Source organism: Anopheles marshallii, chromosome 3 (assembly GCF_943734725.1).
Source record: "Anopheles marshallii chromosome 3, idAnoMarsDA_429_01, whole genome shotgun sequence".
In the NCBI taxonomy this organism is placed as follows: domain Eukaryota; kingdom Metazoa; phylum Arthropoda; class Insecta; order Diptera; family Culicidae; genus Anopheles; species Anopheles marshallii.
The window spans coordinates 66834791-66862304 of NC_071327.1; the positions used below are offsets into that span (position 1 = coordinate 66834791).

The 27514-nt window shown below is 46.8% G+C and overlaps 5 protein-coding genes across 5 annotated transcripts in view; 3 read left to right on the forward strand and 2 right to left on the reverse strand.

The window, feature by feature from the left end:
• The first annotated feature begins 52 nt into the window (after positions 1 to 52).
• On the forward strand, positions 53 to 1589 carry LOC128711402 (mitochondrial-processing peptidase subunit beta-like). Its single transcript, XM_053806273.1, has one exon. The coding sequence runs from the start codon at positions 171 to 173 to the stop codon at positions 1587 to 1589; it is 1419 nt and encodes a 472-aa protein (XP_053662248.1). The 5' UTR covers positions 53 to 170.
• Positions 1590 to 2135: 546 nt separating this feature from the next.
• Positions 2136 to 3371, forward strand: LOC128711520 (26S proteasome non-ATPase regulatory subunit 4). The gene has a single exon (XM_053806400.1). The coding sequence runs from the start codon at positions 2136 to 2138 to the stop codon at positions 3369 to 3371; it is 1236 nt and encodes a 411-aa protein (XP_053662375.1).
• A 378-nt stretch (positions 3372 to 3749) lies between these two features.
• On the reverse strand, positions 3750 to 5461 carry LOC128714376 (microspherule protein 1). Its single transcript, XM_053809250.1, has 3 exons — positions 5367 to 5461; positions 3924 to 5286; positions 3750 to 3842 (listed from the first exon to the last, which is right to left on the reverse strand). Exons 1-3 carry the CDS (start codon positions 5459 to 5461, stop codon positions 3750 to 3752), a joined length of 1551 nt encoding a protein of 516 aa, XP_053665225.1.
• Positions 5462 to 5708: 247 nt separating this feature from the next.
• Positions 5709 to 7226, forward strand: LOC128714023 (probable trafficking protein particle complex subunit 13 homolog). The gene is made up of 4 exons (XM_053808898.1): positions 5709 to 5745; positions 5808 to 6195; positions 6278 to 6719; positions 6795 to 7226. Exons 1-4 carry the CDS (start codon positions 5709 to 5711, stop codon positions 7224 to 7226), a joined length of 1299 nt encoding a protein of 432 aa, XP_053664873.1.
• Positions 7227 to 7478: 252 nt separating this feature from the next.
• LOC128713324 (RING-box protein 2) overlaps positions 7479 to 27514 on the reverse strand; it is a 33208-nt gene continuing 13172 nt past the window's right edge. The window contains exon 2 of the mRNA XM_053808184.1: positions 7479 to 7660. Coding sequence (XP_053664159.1) covers positions 7479 to 7660 — 182 coding nt within the window. The remainder of the gene's footprint in view (positions 7661 to 27514) is intronic.

Below are 27514 nucleotides of genomic sequence, written 5' to 3' on the forward strand. Positions count from 1 at the left end.
CCATGTCGGAGCTGTCACCAAAACTTACCGCTCGTGACAGTTGAGCGGTAAGAAAAAAGACAGGAAGAAAAGTGCAAAAAAGAGGTATTTTCGATAACACGAAAAGTTTGTCGTAACACCAGGTTTTTCACCATCGCAGCGCAGAGTGCCCAAAAAGGGGAAACGGAGTAATGGCCTCGCTGTTGAAACTTTCCACGGCTGTGCGGCGCCAAACGTTGCTGGCCGGAAGCCGTGCCGGATCGACGTATGCGGCCGCATTCCGTACCGCCCTGTCGAACGAACCAGCAACCGAGGTAACCACACTGGACAGTGGTCTGCGCGTAGCGAGTGAATCCATTCCGACGCAGGTGGCCACGGTTGGCCTGTTCATCGATGCCGGAGCCCGCTACGAAGACAAAAACAACAACGGTACGGCAAACTTTTTCGAACATCTAGCGTTTAAGGGAACGACCAAGCGATCACAATCGGCGCTGGAACAAGAGGTGGAAAGCATGGGTGCGGAGCTGGATGTGAATACGGGCCGCGATCAGACCACGTTCACGGCTCGCTGCCTCTCGAAGGATGTACCAAAGCTGGTCGAAATTCTGGCCGATGTCGTACAGAACCCTCGGCTGGATGATGCTGATGTGAAGCGGGCTCGCGAAGTTATCCTGGGCGAGATCGAACAGGTGGATGCTAGCAATCTGCGTGAGGTGGTGTTCGACCATCTGCACTCCACCGCCTTCCAGGGCACGTCGCTCGGTAACACCGTGTTTGGCCCGAGCAGCAACATCCGTTCGATCAAGGGCGACGATGTGAGAGGTTACGTCAATTCGCACTACAAAGCTCCGCGGATGGTGCTGGCAGCGGCCGGTGACGTCCGTCAGTCGGAGCTGGAGAAGCTGGCTGAGAAGTACCTCGGCAAGGTCGAATCGACGTTCGATGGAAAACCACCGCAATTGTCTGCGGTTCGATTCACCGGTTCGGAGGTGCGTGTCCGTGACGATTCCTTGCCCTTGGCCCATGTCGCTGTGGCCGTGGAAGGATGTGGAGTGTCCAGCTCGGACGCTGTCACTCTGTCCGTGGCAAGTGCGCTGATCGGTTCGTGGGATCGCTCGTTCGGAGGCGGTGTGAACAATGCCTCGAAGCTGGCCGTCGCCTCGGCGCACGATAAGCTGTGCCACAACTACGAGTCCTTCAATCTGAACTACCGCGATACAGGACTGTGGGGCATCTACTTCGAGTGCGACCCGTTGCTGTGTGAGGACATGCTGTTCAACGTGCAGAACGAATGGATGCGTCTGTGCACGATGGTCACCGATGGTGAGGTGGAGCGTGCCAAGCGCCAGCTGAAGACCCGCCTGTTGGCCCAGCTTGAAGGACCTCAATCCATCTGCGAGGACATCGGTCGCCAGGTGCTGCAACACGGACGCCGTGAACCGCTGCACGATGTGGAGCGTCGCATCGAGAACGTGACGGCATCGAATGTGCGTGACGTTGCCATGCGCTACATCTTCGATCGTTGCCCAGCCGTTGCCGCCGTGGGCCCGGTAGAGAACCTGCCTGACTACATGCGTATCCGCTCGTCCATGTACTGGACACGGTTGTAAGGGGGAAATTGTAGATTTCTCCGCAGCTAAATTTGTGCAAACCAAGCGTTATCATGTAGCAGTCAAGTAAAATGTATGTGTTATTGGTGAAAATATGGCGTTTGTTGCACCGGAAGTTCGAAGCATTCGAAAATAGGTAAAAAATTTTAAACCGAAATCAGAGTATCATTCAAAATGATCATCACCCTTCGGAAACGTTGCTGGTTACGCGCGACTTCGGGCTGTCATTCGCAGCTGTCAAACGGTCTGAAACGTCAGTTCGGTCATTACGAAGCATTTTGGGTCTGGAATATTATTGCTAATTTTCGTCTGTACGTTTCGGGATTGTGTCAGCGTAAATTGTTGTTTTCATGCAATCCTGCACAAACAGCTGTTAATTTTACACTATCCAGCAAGAGGTAAGCCATTGCCGGAGATTGTGGTCGGGCTTCTATAGAGATTCTCAACAACTCCCGTCTTTCACTGCAGTTTACACCGAGGCATCAACAGTCGTACACAAAGCAATCTCTATTGATATTACGCACAGCCCTCAGTAACAGCAACAAGATGGTGCTGGAAAGTACGATGGTTTGTTTCGATAACAGTGATTACCAGCGGAACGGGGATTATTTCCCGACTCGACTGAACGCCCAGAAGGACGGTGTGAATCTGGTCTGTCTGTCGAAGGTGCGATCGAACCCGGAGAATAATGTTGGGTTGATGACGCTTTCCAACACAACGGAGGTCTTGGCCACACTGACCAGTGACGTCGGTCGCATCTTGTCCAAGCTACATCTGGTCAATCCAAATGGAAACATTAATCTAATGACGGGACTGCGTATCGCGCATTTGGTACTGAAGCATCGCCAGGGCAAGAACCACAAGATGCGTATTGTCGTGTTTGTAGGTTCTCCGGTTGAGCACGACGAAGGCGAACTGGTAAAACTGGCAAAAAAGCTCAAGAAGGAAAAAGTGAACGTGGACATTGTCAGTTTCGGCGATCACCAGAAGAACAATGACACGTTCACATCGTTCATAAATGTACTGAACGGAAAGGACGGTACCGGATCCCATCTGGTGTGTGTTCCGCGCGGTTCCGTATTCTCCGAGGCTCTCATTTCGTCGCCCATCATACAGGGTGAAGATGGGAGCGGTGGGGCCGGTTTGGGTGGAGCCGGATTCGAGTTTGGCGTTGATCCGAACGAAGATCCTGAGTTGGCCCTTGCATTGCGCGTTTCGATGGAAGAACAGCGATTGCGCCAGGAAGAGGAACAGCGTCGAGCTACTGCCAATAGTGCCGCGGATGGTACGGCCACTGCCGGAGGTGACAAGGAAGCGTCCGGTGCGTCAGCGGGAACTGCCGGCGCATCGTCGAGTGCCGGTGCAGCTCGTGCCGCCGGTTCGGAACCGCACGCCGAAGAAGCGATGCTGGAACGAGCGCTGGCATTGTCGACAGGTGAAATTATGCCTACGGATGATTCGATGCCGGATTTTGCGAACATGACGGAAGAGGAACAGATCGCGTTCGCGATGCAGATGTCAATGCAGGACGCTCAGGAGCCAATCTCGCAGCCGGCCAAGCGTCAGAAGCAGGAGAAGGACACACCGATGGAGGTGGATGTGGAGGAGCACGACCTCGTCGGTGTTTCGCCTGAATACTTGATGAGCGTGTTGGAGAACCTGCCCGGTGTGGATCCGCAGTCGGAAGCGGTACGCAATGCGGTCGGTTCGCTGAATAAGGATAGCAGCAAGAAGTCACAGTCCGACAGTAAGGATAGTAAGGATGATGAAAGCAAAAAGTAGATTCGATTCATTCTTTTCTGTTCGGGAAGGATGGATGATGTCCCGCAACTAAATTACTTGATAAGATTGATGCACGAATATGTGCGAATTCGATATGCTTTCCTTACTATTCAAATCGCTTTGTAAAATCATGTTTTATCGGACCTAACAGCCGGATACCGATAGCATCATAGAGTATGTACGAGTACTGAAATGAAAGCTGGAATTACCTACTAAACAGCCCCGTTCTGGCTTTGAATTATTTTTTTAAAGAGAAATTGGATAGAACACAGATTTTGATACATTTCATAGCATTTATTGACGATTATTACTCTCAAGTGATTCAAAGTGAAAGAAGGTTACTATGGAAACTGATATCCAGAACACAACAATCCGAGCTCAGTTGAGAGGAATGTTCATCTTGGCACTTTCCTGCCGTACTGCGTTGATAAAATCGTGATTGATCAAGAAAACGAAGCGCAGGTTCGAAATCTGTAAGCAAGGGAGAAAAGATGACATTGTGTATGAAGGAATGATTCTCTTTTCTTCGACCTCAATGTGTGTTTTGCTTACCTCAATGACACAGTTGTCATTCAGGCGCGTCTTATGACCGCAGAGCAATGGTCGCCCATCGATGTACAGCGGCCGTTTGCCTTCATTCGTGATGAAGAAATCCCCATTGCTTCGGAGTTTGATGGATCCTTGCTTGCGAGACACCTTGCAGGCTGGTCCTTCTAGCGATAGGTCAACATCCACCGTACTGTCCTTGGTCGAGCGGCCGAGAACGATCTCCTGGGAACGCATCAAGAACCGCACCATACGGCCCCGAATGGCAGCCAACGTTTGGTTGTCGAAATCGGGTGAAAAGCCAATCCCGGTCAGTGAATCAACCAGAACGCTCCAACGGTTCAGCTCGTTCTCTAGGTGCCTAATTTCTTTCTTGCTTTTTCGGTCGGCCAATGCGAGTTCCGTCTCGAGAGCTTCGTCTCGCGGATCGCCCAGTTCGGCATCGTTCATGAGATCTTCCGCATCGGAGAAGCTCAACATGTTATCGTTCTTCGGCAGCGACTGAACGGGTTGGTCGGGTAGTAGCGAGTACTGCTTCATCAGCTGCCAGTGGTTGAGCAGATTCTTGGCGGTGCGAGAGTGGTAAAACACGGACGAGTTCTTGTTCAGCAGCTCCTGGAACATTTCGAGCGTGGGTTGCTCGTTGGATTTGATCGTCCCGAGCAACTCTTCCTCGGCAACGGAAAAGAGCGCCTTGCTCTGTACACTCTCCACCAGCTCCGGGTGCATGTTACGCATTGCCGACACCGCGATCCGTGAGATTGATTCATCGTACAGCAGCGAACACCAGCGTATCTGCATTTCCTGGATGGTGAACTTGCACGAGAATTTAGTGCCGCGGTGCACCGTACGCAAATCGTTCGTTTGTAAGATACCGGTAATCAGGGCCAGATCATCCATCGGTTTCCAGCGTCCCAGATCTTTGGCGGCAACCTGCTGGGAGGCACTTTTCTTTTTCGTTTTTTTGCTATTCCTCAGGGCGCGCTTCTTGTCGTTTACCGATGCATTCGAGTTTAGCTGTTGGAGGATGCTGGTGGCCGGATTGGGAGTTGGCGGTGGTGGTAATGTTACCGTGGGTGTTGGTGGTGGTGGAGCAACGACAGCGGCCGGAATCGTCGGAGTTTGCAAAATGGACGGAGCCACTTGCATTGGTTCGATAGGGATAGTTGGGGAACCGGTCGGTCCGATCGCACTAGGGCCGGGCGAACCAACCTGACTCGGACCAGGCACGGTTCCCAGTGGTGTCATCGACTGAGAGAGTGTGCGGGATCTACCACCGACACTTTTGATCTGCTGTATCGGTGTGCTGCTCATGCTGAACTCGACTATTTCATCATCAAAACGCTTCCGTTTGATCGATCTAGAAGAGCTGGTGAAGTAAAGCATAGATAGGAGTGGTTCAGTAGACGCGCCCTCCAGCAGCCCGATGCATTCTTCACATCTACTCACCTGCGTCGCTTTTGATCGTTCGCCAAATCGGAAGCGCTCGTAGGGGTAGCACACTCCATCGTTGTTTCCGTTCTAATGGATGTGTTTGCATCCATTCCGAGTCGAAATAATGTAAAATTACAGCCAAACCCCAAGTGCGTTACAAATAGAAGCCAAACAATTGGCGTTGTTATTTATTTTCTCACCATTTGACGTTTCACTCAGCAGAAATGCTGCATGTTTTGGAGCTGTCAAAAAATCAAGCAGTAATTGTCAAATCGGCCAATGTTTACATATTGTTAGCAAGGGCCAATTTGTAGCAGTGAATTTGTGTGGAAAAAGTGTCCAAAATACTGTGAAACAATGGTTGAACCAACGGAACACTTGCTAGCACTCAAAGGTAAAGAATTGATCTTTTTAGTTCACTTATCCGATGCCCTGCTAATGCCCTTTCCTTTGTAGTGATGCGTCTCACACGGCCCACTTTGATCAGCCCCCAGATATTGACGGCCGAACCGAAAGATGTGCCACAGTATTCGTTCCAAAAGATTCTACACAGCGATGCTACGTCGGTCGCTGGTTGTGAAACGATTTCAGCGGGACAATTTATGCTTCTGCCGCAAAGCTTCGGCAACATCTACCTTGGCGAAACGTTCTCAAGCTACGTGTGCGTTCACAACTGCCGGGCCCATCCCGTCACGAACGTGTCGGTGAAGGCTGACTTACAATCGAACAACAGTCGGGTCAGTCTTCCGATTCACGCAGACAAGACGGGCCCGGTTACGTTGAATCCGGAGGAAACGCTGGACGATGTTATTCATCATGAGGTGAAGGAAATTGGAACGCACATGTAAGTGACGACAGGGCGCATGGTTGCTTGGCAAATTTTCCTTTACTAGACGAGGCTCTCTTTTTTACTTGTATCTCTCCAGATTGGTCTGCGAGGTTTCGTACATGACACCAGCCGGGCTGGAGACGTCGTTCCGTAAATTCTTCAAATTTCAGGTGGTCAAACCACTGGACGTGAAGACAAAGTTTTATAACGCCGAAACAGACGATGTGTATCTGGAGGCACAGATACAGAACATCACCGTCGGGCCAATCTGTCTTGAAAAGGTCGAGCTTGAAAGTTCCGAGCAGTATACGGTCATCTCGTTGAATGCGTTGCCATCCGGTGAATCTGTGTTTTGCTCGAAAACGATGCTTCAGCCCCAGAATAGCTGTCAGTTTCTGTACTGCATTCGACCTATCCCGGAGATTGCACGTGATCCGAGTGCATTGAAGGCGGCCAACAATATAGGCAAGCTAGACATTGTGTGGCGTTCCAATTTGGGCGAAAGGGGACGCTTGCAGACCAGTCAACTACAGCGCTGTGTAAGCATGTCACCATGACAACGCCATGGGTTTTGTGAGGAGATATAATGCTAATCGTTTTCTTCATCAATGCAGGCACTGGAATACAGTGATCTTCGGCTGAACGTCATCGAGGCAAACAGTACCGTGCGCATCGGCGAGGGATTTAACTTTCGGTGCCGGGTGACAAACACCAGCGAGCGATCGATGGATTTGCTGATGAGCCTCAACACGAAGGCCAAACCAGGCTGTGGTTACACCGGTGTGACCGAGTTTGCGCTCGGTCCGATCGAACCCGGTCAGATGAAAGAATTCCCACTGACCGTATGTCCGGTACGGTTGGGATTGATTGTGATTTCTGCGCTGCAACTGACGGACGTGTTTACGAAGCGCAAGTACGAGTTTGATAACTTTCTGCAGGTGTTTGTGGTGGACGAAGATTATCGGGAGGATAACTTCCAGCTGGACAAGTACGTTCGATACAGTAACGCTAGCACCACCGTCAAAAACATTCCACAAACCGTTTAAAATGCAGTAAATACGACTACACCGCAAAGCGAAAGGCAATACATGTGTATAAACACTAAGGTTAAACGTTCCGTACACACTTTTGATTTAGCTCGAGATGTTACTTATTTATTAAAAATCTAGAACAACATGTACCACAAGGTTCGGATGCCATTTTGTTTTTCTTCCTGCTGTTTTGTCCCGTGTATTGGATAATTTGTCCGAAAAGACGATGGCGGCGGAGGGAAGTGGTGAGTACGAGAAAGGCAGTTCTTATTTACCCATACGCTGGATGGACCACTCCTGTTGGCACAAGGGACATCTATTGTTTTGCTTTATCCAGAGCGACATGCAACAGTGGTGGAAGGAATGGTTGCATTCACCCCACACGACAACGCAGTCCTGCCGGCCGAGCGTGTCCTTTTTGCTTTCCGCCTGGCAACGAAGGCAAGCATCTGGAAGGGACAAAAGAAAACGTGGAAGAAGCAGTTAAATTTATGCTTGATGTAAGCCTATATCATGCACTGAAGAAAATGGTTTTAATTAGAAAGAGATTGTCGATCGATAAAATGAAACCCGCTGCACCCACAAGGGAGGATAAATACAATGTTGCAACAAGGATGAATAACGCATATAGCGAAAGGTCATGGGGATAGTGAATGGAGGACATAGGGCTAAATATTTGATAAAATGGAGAATTTCGATCGATATTGAGCCCACTTGCTTTGTCGTAAATGAAAACGTAAGAGTAGAAACGTTAGTTGATAAAAGGGTCATTTTTATATAAAAAAAGACTTAAAGGAGAAGAAAGAAAGTAGAGCTTCTCCAATATCAGCCATTAAAACGAAAAAAAACGATTAATTTATTAGTAATAAATATACTAATAATCGAAGAGTAAAGTGAATGTTTCATTAAAATTATGTCTCGAGGTTTAAACCACGAGATGTCAAGAGTTTATCTTGCAGTTCGTTTTTATTTCCACCCTCTAATGTATGAATACAATGCATTTAATGGAATGAAACCGGGATGACGCAAGTACGAACTGAAATCAAGCAATTTGTTTACACGATTTCATCTCTCTCGCTTTCCAACTGCTGCCACATAAATGCCTTTCCCTAGCGACAAAGGAAACAAAAGCAGCGACAAAACACTAAAACATGACGATCAAGAAATTCGTCTACGAATTGCGCAATCTATGTAGCCACAGAATGAAACACAAATTACGCATACACACATCGGCACCGAACCGACGTAAACATAATGAACACAGCAGCGCACCATTCATGCAACTGACTCACTTCATTCATCCGGAATTCGATTGGGTGGGCGGTGGCGGGTCGTTATTATGCCGGTTGCCGGGCAATCGGGTAGGAAGGGGCTGTGCTGAATAATATGCCGGCTCATATGTGCATTACATGACGCAAAGTATTCGCTCCCTTTCGTCAACTAATCAACGGCCATTTCGGTGACCAGATGGTACTGCTGCTGTTTGCAATCGTGTTGAGCTTTTAATTGCGTTTTGTTGCTCAAATAAACAGGTGCCAAAACCGGATGCTAGGGGACATTCCGTCGTGCTGTAGGTCCAGGAAGCGCTACGAATAAGCGACTGTTCCCCTTGGTAAATGGCGGAAATTCCTAACATGATCGTGATTTGCTGTTCCGGACATACACATCCTGTTGTTAGATGAGTGTTTAATTAACTGGAATTGTATGTTAGTTCCTGGGGGAGTATAAACACAACCAAACGATCAGATATGATGAATCGAATGTGGAGATATTTGACGTATTTTCGAGCGCCATTTTTTGAAGTCATTCAAATATAATCTTGGACCCTTACTAACTTAATCATTTCGAAATCACGACAGTTGTAAACGTGCCGGTTGTAACGTGGCCACAACGCATTCAGACCGTTTCCATTCCGTTTCCCAACTGTCCGTTTTCTTCCCATCTCTTTGCAAAAACACCCTTTTGTTTGGCCGGGTGCTGCAAGTACACCCGCCATGATTTGCGGATTCTTACGATTCCCAGTACCGAAACGGGCCTCAATTGCCAATTTATCGAACGGGGGCACGGCTCGGTTGTCTATCGCGTCCATCACCACACATATAGACTTGATCGAACCAATTGGTTCGGATGTGGAACCGGACGACCGTGTGTACGTGTGGCGCCACACGCTCTTGAAGAAACCAAACCTAAGGCCTTACCGTGCCAATTGACCGGAATCATATCTGAATGTAACGACGTTCGCTGATCGATATCGATTGATAAAACTGCGTCATAACGGCTGTTTCACTAACAACGCGACATTCTCGAACTGACATTGTCGTCGCCCCTCAACGGGATTTCAGGCAATGTGGGGGGATTCGGAAGTTGTATCTCCGGGCAGAAGGGGAAAGGAAAACATCAAATCACTGTTATGCGCGACGATACATTTTCGGGGGCTGTGGATGGCGTCAACGATAATTTAAGAATGGCCAACACTTGGCTCTTGTTCTTGGACTTTGGACAGGGACTCCTCAGTGCGGATGGTCGAACGAATTATAAGCAATATACAAGGCTTACGAAACAGCAAGGAGATATTGATTAATGTTACGCAATGTTGGGGCCATTTTGGAATGGGATTTTGTGATTTTATTCTATATGAAAGACTAGACTTCACCACAATGATAAACATCCCAACAAGTGTGGATATTTGTTGAAGGAAATTCAACAAAGAAAAGATAATTTTACTGCAATTATTCAAGAGTTTTACAGTAAAAATATGTTTTAGTTTCTAGAAATCCTTGGTTCTTGATGGATCTTAAACTCCTTGGAGTCGATCCAAGGTTTATTACAACACTGATCTGGTATCAAATCTCACCCGGATATGATCCAGCTCCTGATAAACTTAATATCAAGAGATGCCGGAAATAGCAAATCCAAGTGGACTTTTTGCGGTTGTCAAGATGTGTGAGGAGACACTAAGACTTTGGAGGTTCTGGTACATAGTGTTGTGTTCAGTACATGATCAGCCATCTATTTCCTTGACCTCAAACTATCCCTCACTGGGACCAATTACTGACGTCACTGATATCCCTTAAGACCCCTTGTATATAGCCACTGTTCGTATGCCCCTCGAATATCCTGTCAGATCTTTCCAGACACATAAAAAAATTAGCATTTTTTTACGGTCTTTTTCTACTTCCCAGATCTTTTTTTTTGCAGCACAAACGGCTAAACAATCTTTAAAAGATAATAAAATTGAATATTGGTGGAAAAAAAACCCTTGAAGGATGAAGTTTGAACTTTGATCCTAGCAGATAGAAGATTTACTAACACGACAATTTCCAATGATTAATGGGTGTTTTCCTCATTTTTTTTCGATTCAATATAAATGATGTCCAAAATAAAAAAAAAAAAAAAACATCCGACAACAAAACAACAACACATCCGAATACTTCTACTCTATTTTTACAACCGCCGTTACAGAGGTCGAAAACAACTTCATGGCCAAATAGTTCCGGGTCCACACGGTGTGTGCCTTCCCACTCAAATGCACCCTACGCGATCAGCAGGTTGAAGGACTCTCGATTCGTGCCGGTGTTGGCTTCCCCTGCGCTAAATTGGTTGGTTGTTTTGGTTTCAGGTTTTAGTACAATTCGCCTGCATTTTGGTGCCCTCCATTAACGAAGGACGAAAGACGAATCCGGAAGGAGGTCGTTCTCCTAGGTAATACGTTTCAGTTCCGTTAGCTGGATACGCTAGATCCTTGTTTTCATGATGTGCGTTTTATAAACAAAAACAATAACAATAAAACCGCCAAGAACTGAAATACGCAAAAACTGATACTTCACCACCGTTCGGTGTGGTATTCATGGCCGAAAAGTCCAGTAATAAACAAAACAAAATTCATCTAAAACCGAACCAAATCGAACAGAAACTGGGGCCCAATAAAGGCCGCATCCAACTGTAGCAAGACAGTGCACGGAACGATTCACCGGCAAAAAACATTGCGCAAAAGCAAATTACGCTTGCGGTGATCACGAAAAACCCGACGACGAGCACGTGTGTGTGTTTCGCAACTGAAGACGCAAAACGCAGGTCAAAGTTGAAGAGCATTGAAAACAATTTAATTGCTGACCCCTTCCAAAGCTTTGCGTGTGGTTGAGATCGCGATACGCGCACTGGCCCATTCACGACCGATCGGGTTTTGTTGGTAGCGAAAACACTTCCTTCTACCTGAAACGGCCAATGGCCTAACCGCTCATCCGTCTCCGGGCACGTACCCCCTCCCTCCCCCGTTCCATTTTCCGCTAATGGGCGGGAGTAATTTGCACCAAAAACAACAAACCATCACACTCGGTTGGATGGCTTTACGGTCAGTGGTCGGCAAAAGATCAACCGTTCGATGATCGGTTCGAGTTTTAGCATGGGGACGTGACAGAATGAAAATGATTCACAGCGCACAGCGTGGGAAATCTTGGATGTAAATTGTCACCACTACCACCACCTACCAGGACCGTGTCCGTTAACGGCCAATCAAGGCGCTCGAAATAGTTTCCGCGTGATGAGCCACGGTGTGGTGTTAAATTCTCAAACACAAACACACCTCTCGAGCGAGAAAAGCCTGTGGTTTTTTTTTGTTTTCTCCCAACCCACTTCGTCAAGGATGTCTGCTGGTGGCGCCATTAGCGTACTGCCCAACCGTCACCACCCCCAAACATTTCCACCATTTTCGACGGGGGTTAAGAAAATTCAAAACACGTGTCACGTGTGTTGGCAAAAGCGCGCGCTCAGTAACGTCATCAACGTGTTGCTCGGTGCATCTCTTTCCCCCGCCTGCTTTGCGCTCTCGCTCTGCCATTGCTCAGTATTCGAGTTTCACTATCAAAGTAAGCCGTGCTCGCGCTAGTGTTGGTACGGAACCATTTTATGCTGATAATGGAAGGGGAAGAAGCAAGAGAGAGCGAGAGAGAGAGTAAAGAACGTGTGGGTTTGATTCAAAATGGCCATGGTCACGGCCAATGGCCGACCGTTCTGAATGGTATCCACAGCATCCATTACTACTACCGATAACGCCGCTTGTACACTAAAACAATCGCTCTACCATACACACACACCGTTCGCTCGCGGTGACACACCTCCAAACGCGCCCACATTCAAAACAACACACCCGAAGTTCAGGGGTGTTAATTTATAGGGTTAGAAAAATATGATCCTACATACCCTTTGCTTTGTTTTTTCCCACCGTGTGGCCACCTTCCGGAAGGAGACAGCGAGAACGATCTTTTATGACGCCGAATTTCATGCCGTTTGTGCGCAGAAAAGATGTTCGCAATAATGCGACTTGGGTAGTTTAAGGGCTGCGGAATGTGTGAGCACGCTGTAAGCCTATAAATAACCCACGAGGATCATGATCTACTACGTATATCTACCAGGAAAAAAAACGGTAAAAAATTCTACCACAAAAACAAACGAACGACACCGACTGACGGGTCTAGAAGAACACTCACCTACGCGAGAAGCAGTTGTTGACAATTATATAACTTTAATCTCGCGTGTCGGCGTACGAAATTGTGTGGCAAATATGTTTATTTACAAAGTTTTGCTCCTGTGCATTCGCTTGGCGGCATTATTTTTAGGCCCGCCGAATATCCGTCGAGCACGTTTTATGACAATTTTTAGCTGCGCGGGAAGCGTGTACGGCGAGAAAATGGTAAATCCAAAGGTCTAAATTTATCACTTTCACCTTCACTGCAGAGTGGACTGGTGCCCGGCAAGCATAATTGTTGTGTAGCGTATAAGTTTTTGGCCATTGTTATGTGACCGGCTGTTAGATCATTGAGTGGCTTGGGTAATAAAAGTTGTAAACAAGAGCAATAACTTCTACAAGGACATTAAGGATGTGCGAGACTGCCGCGATTGATTTGGGGTTTGGTATAAGCCTTACCAACAATTCGTTCTTTAATGGGAACCTCAATTAAAATTATCTGCGTAATGCCAAGAATATCCTTAGAGCGTGGACGCATTACAATTAGAAATAGTTTTGAAACAAAGAGATGCGTTTAGGACATGAACCATATAACACCAAGAGATCATGCAGAGATCTTCATAGAAGTGTTTGGATAGGACATACTAACCGAGATAAACATTGCAAGAGATCCCAAACCTGTCCAATTCTAGTAGTATATAAGGTGAGGAACTTCGCGGAATACCTCGCACTTTAGGGAAACGTTTAAGATCAGAAAATACTTTTTTAGTAAAAATCTCAGTAACCGGTTCGTCGATCCTCGATATAAGTTTCCAGATGTAAGGATCTCCAATATGGCCTTTTTCTCTACAAGGGTCCTCATTCGAAAGTTACCAAGTAGAATATCTGCCAATATTTTTACTGGAACCTCCGAATCTGGGAAACAACTTCCAGGACATTCTTGGAACTCTTGCAATTTTGAAGCACTTCTGGACGGAACCTTAACCTTACTTTGAAATTCTTGAGGCCTTGGAACCTTGGAACCTTGGAGTTCTTGGAGGGAATTCATTTTGTCTTGCTGGAATTGTTATTCAATAACAGTTTCTGATTAAATTGTTTACTTTTATTTAAAAGTATAGCATTCCTTCATTCAACTTCATCCCAAAATTTTTGCAGAATAATTGATTCGTAGCCATAAGATGAATTAAACTCTTATTTAGATGACCTTTTGTTAGTAATTTTAACAAAATTATTAAAATTAAAATTACATCTATGTGTGGAACTTGATGTACCAACCGACCCCAAGTGAACAAAGCTGAGCAAAAAAAAACACACACACAAGTCTGTAACGTTCGTGCACTAATCGGCGTGTTGGACAAATTATTCACTTCCCGTGAATTTACTGCCGTCACCAATAAAGCCGAAGGCCATCCTTCAATGTGAAATGAATGTCATCTTCGCATTCTGTTGCGAGAGGACCGGCTGGCCACACCCTCGGCACTCAGCAAAAGTATATTTTTCGATTTGTGGTCATATAACGGTGGAAACACATGGAAACACTTCTCTTCTCCTACCAAATGGTTTATCAAATGACACGGCCAAACCAGGCAGGCGGGAGAAGGAGGAAAAAAACATGCCAAAATGTCCGAACGTGGATGGACAGTTTGCGATCCTCAGCGATCGGATCGTTTGGGCAACCATGGACCGTAACACAAATGTTTGTATGCAAAAAAAACGAAAAGCAAAAAACACTCCAACATTAGTTGGGAAATGAAAGCAACGTGACGCAACCCATACACGCAGCTGATGTACTAATTTTTGGCAAGCTTTTTGCAATCAACAGCAGCCCATCCTTCAATTATTGCCATTTCGCTAAGCGAATAGCGATGCAGGAGAGGACCGGAGTAATCAAACGAATAGTGCCGTGTGGGGCAACACGTAGCAGAAATTCGCGAACGCGATGTTATGATTAGGATCTGTCCGTATTATTGATTTGAAATGTGATATAGACCGAAATGGGAACAATATTCAAATGTCCGTGCATGGAAACCACTTCCCGGTGCGCTCAACCAAGGTTCCGTTCCGTACGACGCAACCAAACTCCAATTAACTCCATCCAGATTGATCGATTTTAATTGTTTTAACCTTGGCTACACCCGATCGATCGCGTACTCGCCTGGTACATCTCTTGATCGTTGATCGGATCGATTCGAATACGCGATCGAACATGGTTGGTCTTCCACTGACGACGGTCGAAATTTTCCATAAAGGTCACACAAATTTAAATGTATTCGTAAGGTTTTTTTTGTTATATATCAACTTCAAATATTATGAATGAAATTTACGTGAACGTCATCGTTAGCGATTTACGTCACAATGGGTACTTAGTGTTGGCGAATGATCGCCCAGCGCCCTCTGTTCCCTAGGCTCGAACAGTTTCAATTGACAGCTAGCTGTCAAATCAATTGAAGCATGCCGCGTCCACACTACGTACACTTGTGTCAATTCGATTGGCGATCGGGAAGGTTTTTTTTTTTGCGTTTCCGTTTGCTCCGCGAGGCCTCGAGTTAACAGCGACACGATAACCGGCCGCTATCGGGGCACGATTGCGCACCACCACCTTCCGTACGCGATCGCCAATGAATTGATTAACGTTCATTAGTGGAACACTGACAACAGTGGCCAGTTTCTTTGGTGGAAAAATTTTCCATTTTGAGCACTGGTTAAGAATTTAAACGATTGCACCACAAAAAAAAAACCATTCTCGAATGCACCCGAATTGCATGCGCTGTGGATGAATCAATATGGAGCAGCGAATATATTTCACCACATACCGTTTATCTTGCGTTGGACTCTGCGTCCGAGACTTCCCTAGCGACCTTGCCACGGGGGTGGTTCTCTCACACCGTTGTAAAAACCCGCGCGCGGCATGATTCACTGTGTACTTCGGCCACGGGAGCATTACAGCATTACAGTTTGGCATGTCGTTTCGAAGACACACCCGCGCTCGGTCGTTTTCGGGCATATGAATTCGGGCGGATGTGGACGAAAATACATTAACCTTCCTTACCCTTCGCGCACGTCACTAACCGCCCATACGTCAGACAAATCATGTGAGACGGAGAGAGATGATGACGTACGCGGCAAAGAGAAATTTGGTAGGCAAGGCATTTCGACTGGCGGAATCCAATTTTTAAAGCTCACAGGATGGACATTTATCTCGATTTACATTGCAATTTGGTGCATCTTGTTGTTCGTCTTCGTAAAACAAGGCGAGTTTTTGTGTCGAGATTGGACCAATGTTTCAACTTATCACGCAGCCCCCTCCGATAAAAAGAGGAGCGAGGGGGAGGGGGGGTGGGGGGGGGGGGGGGGGGGGCACATGAATTAACTGTTTTCTTTTTGGGGTGGCAAATAACGGCATGACATTCCAAACAGTTAATTGGCCAGCTTTGAGTAATTAGCAAGTGCCCCCTTAGTCATGCCGGTTGGCTAACTGGGAGGCTTGGTATTTTTGATGGATAAGATTTTAATCTATGTAATAACACAGAGCCGCCGTTGATATCGGGGAGGGCAAGAGTCCAATGGTCGAAATGAGAAGCGAAAAATTGCGTTTTGCCATTTCTTCTTGTAATTGGCTTTAATTTCCCTTTTCTTTCGGTCTTGATCTACCATGTTTAACTGGCTAGCAGTGACTTAAACATCAAAGGTTTAGTGCAGGGCGTGTTGCTAAGTCGTGGGCATACGTCTGCGTGTGACAAAAAAATCCCCCGAACAATTCACATTACCGCATAAGCGAATGATTTTAATGCGTTTGTGTACCACATTCCACGTCGATCACGGTCCGCCAAGCGTTGATTTAATGGAGAAAGCTAATCGATAAAATAATCTACATTAATGCGTTTTAAATCATCATCAGCAGATCGTCCGGGCTTTATGAATAATGTAAGCGTAATCGCTCAGAACAATCGGCAGAACCCGGTTGCGACAGAATAATTCAAATGATTCGCCCGACCGCGCGTCACACGTGCGACAATGGCTGCACGCTAGGATCACACGCAACAGAGCAATTTGACACACGTTTGATAAGTAGCGATCGTGCTTTTTGACGTTGCTACGTTTTTTTTATCTCGATTTGAGACAACAATTGAGCACAATATAAAAACATAAAAATCATGTTTCCAATTTACTAAATTGTGCCACTTGCCATGCCCCACAAGCGTCGATATCGGGCCAATGTGTTGGTGTCACCGTGATGAGACACACCCCCCCCGAAAAGTAAACGCTTACCAACACATTGACCAACCAAACGAATGGTACGTTGGTGGGTGCAGGGGGCAAAAAACACATTCGCAATTTTTCGACCCCCGAGCCCCCGAGGCCCCACTCAACGGCCAATTTGACATTGTGCAAAGTCAGTTTAATTAATTACATCACACGCTCGTCAGTTCTTTTGCGATTGACGCTCGAGAATTGCTTTGGGCTCAACGAAGCACTGTAGTGACAGGCTTCGCACAGATGATGTTGTGATCTCCTTTGGTTTTTTTGAATTTTTGTCACTAGTGACTATTTTTGCAGTGGGGCTTATAACATTATCTACTATATGTTGTACAGAATTTTATGTCACTTAATATGCAAAAACCATAGTTTCACCAGACCGCAATACTAGAAGCCGCTTTGTTGATTATATTCCAAGTCCATGCCCGTGCTCATTGGCAATCCGAAATAGATTTAATGGGAAGGATGATAACTGGTTGTAAAAATTTTCCACTACGCGCTCACTCAATCCCTGCCGTATCGAACGAGGACCTGTTTGACGGAAATGGTTGCCCGTCCCACCGTCCGGCTCATTACTACCACCCAAAACGCTACCCCGTTTTTGCGCAGAAAATAAGCACGTGCACACTGCCACCGGAGGAGGGCTAGACAACACCGATCACATCCTGCGGTGGAGAGAAGGACAGGACCGACATTACGTCAACGGCGTACTGAAGCATGTAATCTGACTTAATGAACGAATCCGATGACTCCCGGCCACCGGCGAGGAGGTCGGCAAGTGCGCTATAAATAGGTAAGGTAAAGCTGCATATTTAATTCCGTCCGTCCAGCGATCCAGGTGAAATTCCAGTTCGGTGAGGATCGGCGGCACTGTCCCTCCATCGATCGTACCGATCTCGATCTGACGGATGTAAATTATGCGGATTGCTGTCTAGACGCGGATTAGCTGCAGTTCGCTGCCGAGATACCGATCGCGATCGAATGCATCGTGCAGTTGCCGCTTCCCACGTCTCGTGCTGCACATTGCTTAATGGTTTTTTTTTTCTAATGTTCTAGAACAATGCGTCCCTGTCGGAAGTGATCGTACGATCGTTTCGCGCGGCTACGCTTTGAAGGTTGTGCACCGAACTCCGAACTCTAGCAACGCTTCCAAATTTACACTTTCCGTGCCACGCACCGCGTCGCTGGTGCCATCCAGTTGGGGGTTTTTTGCTGGTAGTGGTGGTAGTACTAGCGGACAGGTACATAGGAACCTGCAATCATCGGAACGACAACCCAAAAACCGGTACACGAATAAAAGCAAACGTTGTAGGTGAAAAACTGGGGCGCGGTGGTGTGCTCGCGATAAGGGACCTTGAAACTAGAAAGTAAACCAAACACCACAGAACGCGTGTGATACAAATACAATGAGAAAAAAAAACAGCCGCGCAGTGAGAGCTCCAATGAACTGGCCACGAGAATAGCTGGAGAGTTCAACGATGATGAATTAATTTCATAATTGTCGCGAATTGGTTGTAGTAAATATTAATCAAACAAATACGATCCTTTATTATGGTAAACTCTGCTTCCATAAGATCGCAGACACAAATATTGAGAGAAGATTGTTCTATACTGCTTTAAGTAGGTCTAAGAACATGCATTTTTTGGACGGCCCGGTAGTGTATTGGTAGCGGCGCCGGTCCTCACACGACAGGACCGGTCCAAAATCCCATCTGGACCAATCCCCTGTACACAGGACAAAGTACCCCTTGCTTACCGGAAATGGCAGGTCCTCTTGAGGATGTTGTGCCGATAAAGAAGTAGAAGAAGAAGGTCCATTATATCCATCCAACAGGAGTTATATTTGTCCGTTTTTAGTTCAAAAGCCATGGCAAATATTGATCTTTTTCTTGTTGGGCGCATCCGATTGGGCGAAGCAATCTTCATTGGGCGGTTCCCGTCCCGATTGAACTTCAAGATAAGATGCCCCATCCATCATGATTGCTTGCTCAGAAGTACGCAAATCATCTCACCATCCATCGCTATTGACACCCGACACGACATTGTCAATTTAATCGATCCATACCTCAAAATAAAACCCACGGACAGCGAAAATGAGCGTCCTAACAAACAATAGCGACGCAAAATCGTCAATCAACCATTAGCGACGGTTAAGTGGTTTATTTACCAACAAGACGATTTGAGCCTTGTTTGAGATCCCTCGCCCCCCCCAATACCGGTAATGAAGATTGACGATGGTGAATTGGCGTGGTGAATTTCAGCGTTTTTTTTATCCTTCCCAATTTTTGCTCAATTCTGCTGCTCAGAACTGTTTGCGAAATTGTGTGTTGTGAAATATACAAGCATGTTTTTTAACGATTGTCTTTTTAATCTATCATCAAGCAGCAGATCGGATCGGAACAGCTAGTTCAGCGGAAATAAACATTCAAACGCACGTCACAACCTTGACATCGACTCGACATCCTGAAGCGAATGGAAAATCTGCAGTACCATGACCTAAGCGAAGACCCAGCCACACAGCACACGGTTTGGCCTTGACGTCACTTCTTTGCAGCCCTTTCCGCACCCTTCAACTCCGGAACTCCGCAAACAAACTGGTTTATGGGCGAGACCTTATCTGCCGGTGCGCTCTCTGCTGCTTCATGGCCCGCTGATGGTTTGCTCTTTTCTCCCTATGCGAACCACGCCACGTTTAGCCCAAGGCTCCAAACCCACAGGTGCCATTATCTGAAAACACCTCCCCGGGGGTACGATCATGACAACTTCGGGAGGGTGTTTTTTTTTTGTTCACTTTGGAGTTTGGAATATTTCTTTGAATGATGACATACGGTGAGGCTGTTACGTGAATCGTCCAAGCGCCCCCAAGTGCGTCAACAGCTGGGAAAACACACAGCATTCACGAATGTGTGCCACAGCCTCACGCGTTTTGCGATCTCTCTCCACTCAAGCAGCTCGGATGGTTGGATATCTCAAAGTTCTTGAGCACACAACTTTATTGTGGTATTACAGGGTTTTCGGGGAATATATTGACAAGTTCAGCGGGTTGTTGTTTTGTTCGGGCAAATAATTGACTTGTTCGGCAAGTCATTGAATTGTACAGAAGAAGGCGTTGACATTTTCGGGAAAACTATTGAGCGACGGTAGAATGTTATTGGGGTAGATCACGGTCTAAGCCAGTTTTTTTGTATGCGTTTTGACGTTTCCAGGCTTATCCGCTTACAGCTCGCCATACAAATGGCAAGCCAAGTTAAGCCTAGGAAAGAAGGATTAGATTGGTTTCTCAATGAAAGTACCCAAGTACCCAAAACCCGAACTCAACAAATGTCAAAACAAAGAATTTTGCTAGCTGGCCTGAGCCAGGTTAGGCCAAGTTTCCCGTGTGCGAAAAAGGTAAACAAATTTTTTTTAACGAAAAGAACTGAAAAAGGATTATTTTGATAATCAGACTTGTATATTATTTCAAATACAATGAAATTAAAATCAAATTACTAAACTTAAATCGATTTTTCTCAAATTTTAGTTTCACAAAAATGATCCCTTGTGTCATTCTTTATGTCAAAATGCTATGTCCTTTACGAATCTGTACAGAATGATACAGCCCGGTACCTGATACATACATAATGATACAGGCTTAAAGCTTAAGCTTTCTAACTTTTGGGATGATCTACCCCATTGTTGGCAACGCGGTTGCTATGGATTTGACAGAAGCTGCGTTGCTATTCGCTGTGCACTTTGCTAGCAGCAGTGTTGCCAGCAAACTCCATTCAACGATTGATCAATAGTTCTGCCGAACAAGTCAATTATATGCCCGTACCAAGCAACAACTCGCTGAACTTGTCAATATAATCCCCGAAAACCCCTGTATCGTAATAGCGTACGCCAGTGTCGTCAGCAACGATTTGTCAAGTGGACGGGAGCAACGTCATCGTGCGTTTGCTACACTCATCCAACACCAAACGTTCGCCAGACTTTACCCTCGACACGCGACAGTCCGCTCACGAAACGGAAGGAAATGAAACGGGCAAATTATCTACACCCCACTTATCATGCTTACACCAATGCCAAGGTAACATGCCTGCGATCGACATCACACCCCATTGCGCAGAATGCCATCCGGTGTGCGTTATCAGATCCGCGGGTTCGGTTGCACCTCGGTTGGGCAAATATTTCAGCAGTCGTATTGCGAAATTTCTGTCCAACAACCCAAGCATTTGACTAAATGACACAGCGAACATCTTCGGCACGTGTTACATCACTCGCTTGTTCCGTGGGAGCTTAACCCTGATGAAAGCTGATCTGTTTGGTGGGCTCGTGCAAAGAATGCGGGTTACTTGAACCGGGGACACAGAGGGGGGAAAGGAAACCGGTGTTCGGTGTAGTGCGGTGGCGTGGAGAAAAAAAAACAACGTCGTCCACGCCATCAACGTGCTCAGCAGTATATTTGCAACGTGGGATCTACGCGATAGAAGCCGCTGGTGGTCGTGGAAGGTGATGGCTGGAATTGGCAGCCCGGTTGGGGTAGTGTCTGGTGACCGGGACGGGGTAGGAGGAGGGAGACAGAGTACGAGTACGAACTCCGTTCATTCGACGAACCGCCGTACGAGGGCTCGACCACCTTTATGGGGGCTCGTCTGTTGATACCCTTGAAGTTTGCACCACACACGCACGTCGCGGTTGATGTTCCGCTGTGTGTGTGTGTATGAGGGTACCCCCCACAATATACTCACACCTGTTGGAAGGTGGGAGAGTTTGTGTTCGGTGAGTTCCTCTATGTACATAAGCACCCCATGCACAGAGTTCCCGCGATTGTGCGCAAAACGCTGCGTGTTGTTTGTATGTGGTGTAGGGGTTTCATGTTTACTTTGGCACAGCGCTAGCCGACACGATTTGTCCATGTGGACGTTTGCAGTATTGCGAACGAATGAGCATCGGACGACCACTGTACACGTTGCAGTTGTCTCAGTAAGTCGTAGATCCTCCGCATGAGAAGTGCTGCTCGGAGATGTTTTAAATCGGAGACCGATCAAATTAATAAAGGCGGGAACGGATGGCTTCAAAACAAGCTCGTTTTGAGATGAAATCTCATCGAAAGCCAGAAAAGCATCCCAGTTGGGCACAGCTATAACGATATCTGGTTAAGAATTACATCAAGACATCGAGATCCTCTCAGTCAAATTGAAGATCGATGACTGTAGATCTTCAAGTGAAGTTCTGTAGTACTCACGACGAACTTCATTATTCACTACCAAAACTTCTGACTATTGGGGGTTAAACACTTATTTAATAGCTCGTAACAATATACACGCTTCTAGTACCAGTGAGCACTCAACTTGTAGAATCACGTTTAACCTTCCCACGAGCGCTTCCGGTTTACCAAGTTTGCAACCATTCACATCCTCCAGCCTCGCTTTACTATCAAACGCTGTACCAACAAGGATTAGCCATCGCGCACGTTATACACCCACCACCCAGCTCATCGGTTTGTTGGCATAACGATAGAGCATCTCTTTTGTTTTGCAGAAAGGCAGCGCCAAGCGGCTGAACCTGGAGTGGCTTAATCGTACCAATGGTTTCAAGTTCGCCTGGAGGGCATCACAATCCGTGCGATTGACACGTGAAATGGGAATCGAATACTTATCGAACCCGTATCTAGAATAAACCCTTGTTCGGGCGCACTTCGCATTATCCGGCATGAGGGAGAGCAAGCGGACAATTAGTGCTACAACCTATTTACAATCCTGTTCAATCGACTGATCACTGATAAAGCGTTTACAGAGACGAAACGGTACGGTAGATTCCATCACCTCCCCCCAATTGGAACGGAATCGTGAGCGGGCGTTTCGGTCCGGGGCGTGACAGATGGTGGATTTATTGCCAATAAGCATTATCTGGAGGTTTGCGCGCGCCTTGTCCATTTTGTGGACGAGAGATAGCGCGAATCTCCGATAGGTCTTAAAGGAAGCTAACATGTTGCGAAGGTCAACGAAGCGTTCGTGTGTAGAGTTGTAGACGATTTCTACCGTCATCGATGCACGGGGTTCATCAACTTTCGGGTATTTCGGACCTTGTATTTGGGAACCTCTGCGAGACCATGCTGCTTTGGGAGTAACATTCACCGAGCGCGTGCGAGAAAGGAATTCCTGGTGGTATAACAGCAACAGGCCGCTTTGGAGTGGTAGAGTTATCTGACACAGGAACTCATTTCTTCAAGCCCTGGAATTGACTCGATACGCTTGGGAGAACGCTTTATTCCTCAATGGTAAATGAAGCTGTAAATGAATGTGCCATCGACGTTAAGGGTCGTCCAATAGGAGATGCATCTGTATCAGCATTTCTCGTTCGCATGTTAAAATGTCGTCGATCTTTATCGCTTACTGAGCGGTTGCTGATCCGAGAGTCAAAAATAGCGGCAGTTTGAACACAAAGTGTTAACCAAACCACCAAATGTTGCTTAAGTCGCACTACCCACACACAGCAATATGTCAGTGCTGCACGTGCTGCACTTCACGTTCACGCCCGAAGATGGTTGTGCAGCTTTTTTGTTTTATCCGTGGTATTCCTTCTGGAACATACCGAACGAACTCCGCTGCCCAAGACGCTCGTCGGACCCACACTTAGCGACCCCGTGGCTGCGGTAAGGGGCGAAAGCATAAAAAGGAATAAAACAAGCATAGCCGAGACATAATGAGAGCATGGGAAATTTCCACTCACCACAACGATACCGGTACCACCAACACAAGCCGATCGGATCGGTGGTTGTCATGTTTCGGTCATGTTTTATGGTGGGGATACCCCAGCATTTTCTCGCATGTCCCAGCGATCGTCGCGGCGCTCGGTGAACGCATGCGGCACTTCTGCCTTTCTGGCAATTTCATCGACCGATCCGTGCCGGTGTGTCGGTAAGCTTCGTGTGTCTGTATCTGTAGTCCGGGGAGTCCCCCAACAAACCTTCGCCTTGTGGGGTTTGGAATGCGTTTGGGTGCGAAAAACTGATCGGTTTTCCTTCGGCAACGTTACGCTGGCGAACGTCCGTGCGGGGAAGATGGCGAAGAGGAGCCTCCTTTAATGCGTCTTTGATCGGTGGTTTATGTTGCTATCGACTTAATGCAACTTAATGTTGCGAAAAACAGATTTAATCTTTAATAAAAAAAAAAACCTTAAAACTGAGCGCGTGAGAAAAACCCCAACACCGGCGAGTACGATAACTACGAAGATCTTTTTTTGGGACTAGAGGGACCTACACATCGGCTTGGGGACATGTTAGCGACATGTTCAACGCAAGCGTATAGCACACATTGCTCGCCACAGTACGGTTCGGTGGAGTTCCGTCTCAAGTCAAGTCCACCGTCTAGGATCTCACCGCCGATCGCTGAACGCTCGGTTATTTCGCTCCGTATGCGCCGGGGAATCGTTTGCTCCGTGTGCGCTGCCGCGTGCGACGGTGTGAGTGAGCGCGCGAGACCTCACTTATATCCCATATCAAGCATACTATCGAGACAGAAATGCTATATAAGCTGTCTCGAATCTTGCGCACCTTTTCAAACCTTATCTCGTCCGCGCGCGAAACTCGCGGCGTTCGAATGTAACACAATTGTCTGCACAGGTGAACGGAGCCATTTTTTTTTTTTGGTTGGCGCTCGATGCGTTTTGTTGTTGAGCTGTAGCGTGCCACGGCAGATCGCACGTTAGCGAATCGTGAATTACATCAGCTGTGTTCATCGGTGGCCGTGAGGCCAATACCAACGTTTCGGGAGCAACGTTTAGTGCTGTTTATCAATAATTCAAAGGAGGATTGAACCTTGACATACGCGGCGCAAAACGTAAAAAAAAAGTGTGTTGATAGGACGTGTAAGGTGGGACCATTCCCGACCCGAATGGTGCAGTAGCGTGCCGTTACAAACTGCGGAAAAAACAGTGCTTCGAGTGGCAAATACGAGTGAAAGTGAACACCGCATAGGTGGACCGTGCATGATTTGACGTGAAAAGCATTAGTGTGGAGTGATCGGTGTGCCAACTAGCAACATAAATATTCACCCAAGCAGGTGAACGGTAGATCGAAACTGTGAGGAGGTTCGGTTTGAAGCGAACGAAGGATTTTACTGTCCGAAAATGAGTACCGGCGGTGGTGGCGGAGGCGGTGGCGGCGGCAGTGGATCCGGCCCCATGGGCCGTATCGTCGACAAGATCAAGAGAACGATGACCAACGAGGGAGGAGTAAGTTTGCCAGCGTAGCTAATGGGTGGTGGATCGAACTTGTTTGGTTTTTTTTTTTGGTCGCGAATTCAATTTGTATGAAACAAAATAGAACTTGACCAACAGTCGCGGTGGACTGTCGGCAATCGGCCAACCAGAAAGATTGGCGAATTCTTCGAAAGGTCCTGCACGGGTCGTAGGTTACCGTGGCGCGCTACTGGTCGCCTAGCAGGTCGTTCACACGTTTCCTTGTTGGCCGTGTACACACATTTCGACGAGCAGACTTTGGTGCGATCGGGCAAAGGTGTTTTTTTTTTGCATTGCTACCGTGCTTACATGATCACCTATTTTCCCCTTGTTTGCGTGTGTTGGTGGGTGAAAATGTTTCGATGTCACGAGCAGGCCCAATCCGGGGGGGGGGTGTGTGGGTAGGGAACACCCAAACATCGGTGTGTTCGCAAATTTTGACATTTTTTTGTTGCTGCTGTCACCGCGGTCTAATACGCGGTGATGAAGGTGAAGCACACCTTTCCCTTTACGTGTTTGGCCCGTTTCTAAACGTCCGCCTGCCGCTGTATGTGACCGCCGATCCTGCGGAAGACGCTAACGAATCGAACGAATTTAGATCGTGCGGTGGTCAATGTCAAGAAAAAGGTCAAACCTGTCGCCAAAAAGGATGTTCGTGCACCGTTGTGGGGGATGGTGGGTGGTGAGGCCCTCGGGGTGAGAGAGTGTTTTAAGAGAAGCGAAAATGGACACGCGGGTTGCAAGAGTTGAAGTACATGCTTTCGCGCTACAAACCACACAATGGTCGGCTACATTTGACGAATGTATTGTCGACTTAATCGTGGAAAAATGTCGTCGAAATGGACAATTTAAAGTTGTTTACTGTAGGTTACATTCCTAAGCAACTATCTTGCTTGCTTACTGCATAGATAATCTGACGATTGGTAATCAAGATAGCAACACCAATAAGGTCAATATGTTGGCTGGAGGTTAAATAACACCGCACGAAAGGTAAATGCAATCTAATTACGCGCTACAACAGTTCCGCTCCTTTATTCCGAGTGCCGTAAGTGATACGATGCATTATCTTCCGTGGAATGATCATGCACATGGCGCGTAGTACACGCGACATATTATGCGGCACCACAACGCTGCAGCTCACGGAAGTCACTCGTGGTGACAGAATCGTCCATGCTTTATTGTGTTGCCCACCTGGTTGGGACCTGCCTCGAAGGGTATCATTTTTTTTTTTTACGCTGAAATTGTTTTCAAACCATCGCCACCTTTATGTCACGTTGCGTGCGTATGGGTAGTACTGCAGTCGTACTCAAGCCAAACGGTGCATTACAGGTGCATCGATGATAATTGCATCCATCCACAGCAAAGGCGCATGCCGATTGCCCCTGCTCGTGTGGTTGTTTTGTCCGATCTATTGTTTGCCATTGCAATTCTGAGAATTTGCTGGAAGTATCCTTGGTTTTCGAGATAATTTTAGCCATTATCTCCTCTGAGGGTGGAGTCATTTTTGAATGCTTAAGTTAAGATGTTAAGTTAATAAAGCGAAGCTAACAATTGAATGCTACAAAACGAAAAACAATCGCTAGCGGATCACAGTGCCGAGCGTCAAGATTGCTCAGAATAGCGCATGTATAAGACGCACGATCTGTTGATTTATCCATCACCTCTTTTCAGTGTCGAACGTCTCGTGTCTTTTCAGGACGCTAATTGCTGACGTACTTTAGCATACAAAATGGCACGAACGAACACGGTCGCCATTCGGTAAATTGGAGAGAGAGAGACTGGCTGTCTTGTGGGCGATGTAAATAAATCGCAATAATCTGGCAAAATGAAAAAAAAAGACATCATCACCGTCCGGGTACGATCATTCTTAAGGTGACACAACAAAAAAAAAAATAGCCCAAAGAAGCAAACACAATCGAGAGATCCTTCGGATATTAATTTTCACTTGGTAGGTTTAAAATATATGAACATATCGTTTCGAGAAAAGAAACACAATGTAAAGACGTTGGAATTGTTTTGAACCCTGTCGCGTGATCAGAATGGGAAGTCGGTGACATTACAACTTCTCACAAGTTTTTTTTCTCCTATAGCGTCCGTATAGCGCCCATAGAGCTATTTATATTTGGACGTTTTTTACGTATCTGATGAAAAAAATACTTTGCGAAAGATTTGTACGCTGATCTCCACGCTGTCTACGTTGATCCTCTGCTAGGACCCACCGTGACGTGTGTGCGTACCTCGAATCTTGCGGGAATATTAAAGCATAACTGTACCCCGGGAACAAATTGCGTCACGATATGCAAACCGCAAAGAGAGAAAAAAGAACCATATGCGAGCTGACGTAGTTAACAATTTCTAGGTT

Bases quoted from the DNA above. Each gene is read 5' to 3' on its own strand.
- LOC128711402 (XM_053806273.1), top strand. From the start codon at position 171: ATGGCCTCGCTGTTGAAACTTTCCACGGCTGTGCGGCGCCAAACGTTG.
- LOC128711520 (XM_053806400.1), top strand. From the start codon at position 2,136: ATGGTGCTGGAAAGTACGATGGTTTGTTTCGATAACAGTGATTACCAG.
- LOC128714376 (XM_053809250.1), bottom strand. From the start codon at position 5,461: ATGGATGCAAACACATCCATTAGAACGGAAACAACGATGGAGTGTGCT. The intron at 5,287-5,366 runs GTGAGTAGATGT...TTACTTCACCAG, and splicing joins AACGATCAAAAGCGACGCAG to CTCTTCTAGATCGATCAAAC. The intron at 3,843-3,923 runs GTAAGCAAAACA...CCTTGCTTACAG, and splicing joins ATGACAACTGTGTCATTGAG to ATTTCGAACCTGCGCTTCGT.
- LOC128714023 (XM_053808898.1), top strand. From the start codon at position 5,709: ATGGTTGAACCAACGGAACACTTGCTAGCACTCAAAG. The intron at 5,746-5,807 runs GTAAAGAATTGA...TTTCCTTTGTAG, and splicing joins ACACTTGCTAGCACTCAAAG to TGATGCGTCTCACACGGCCC. The intron at 6,196-6,277 runs GTAAGTGACGAC...GTATCTCTCCAG, and splicing joins AAGGAAATTGGAACGCACAT to ATTGGTCTGCGAGGTTTCGT.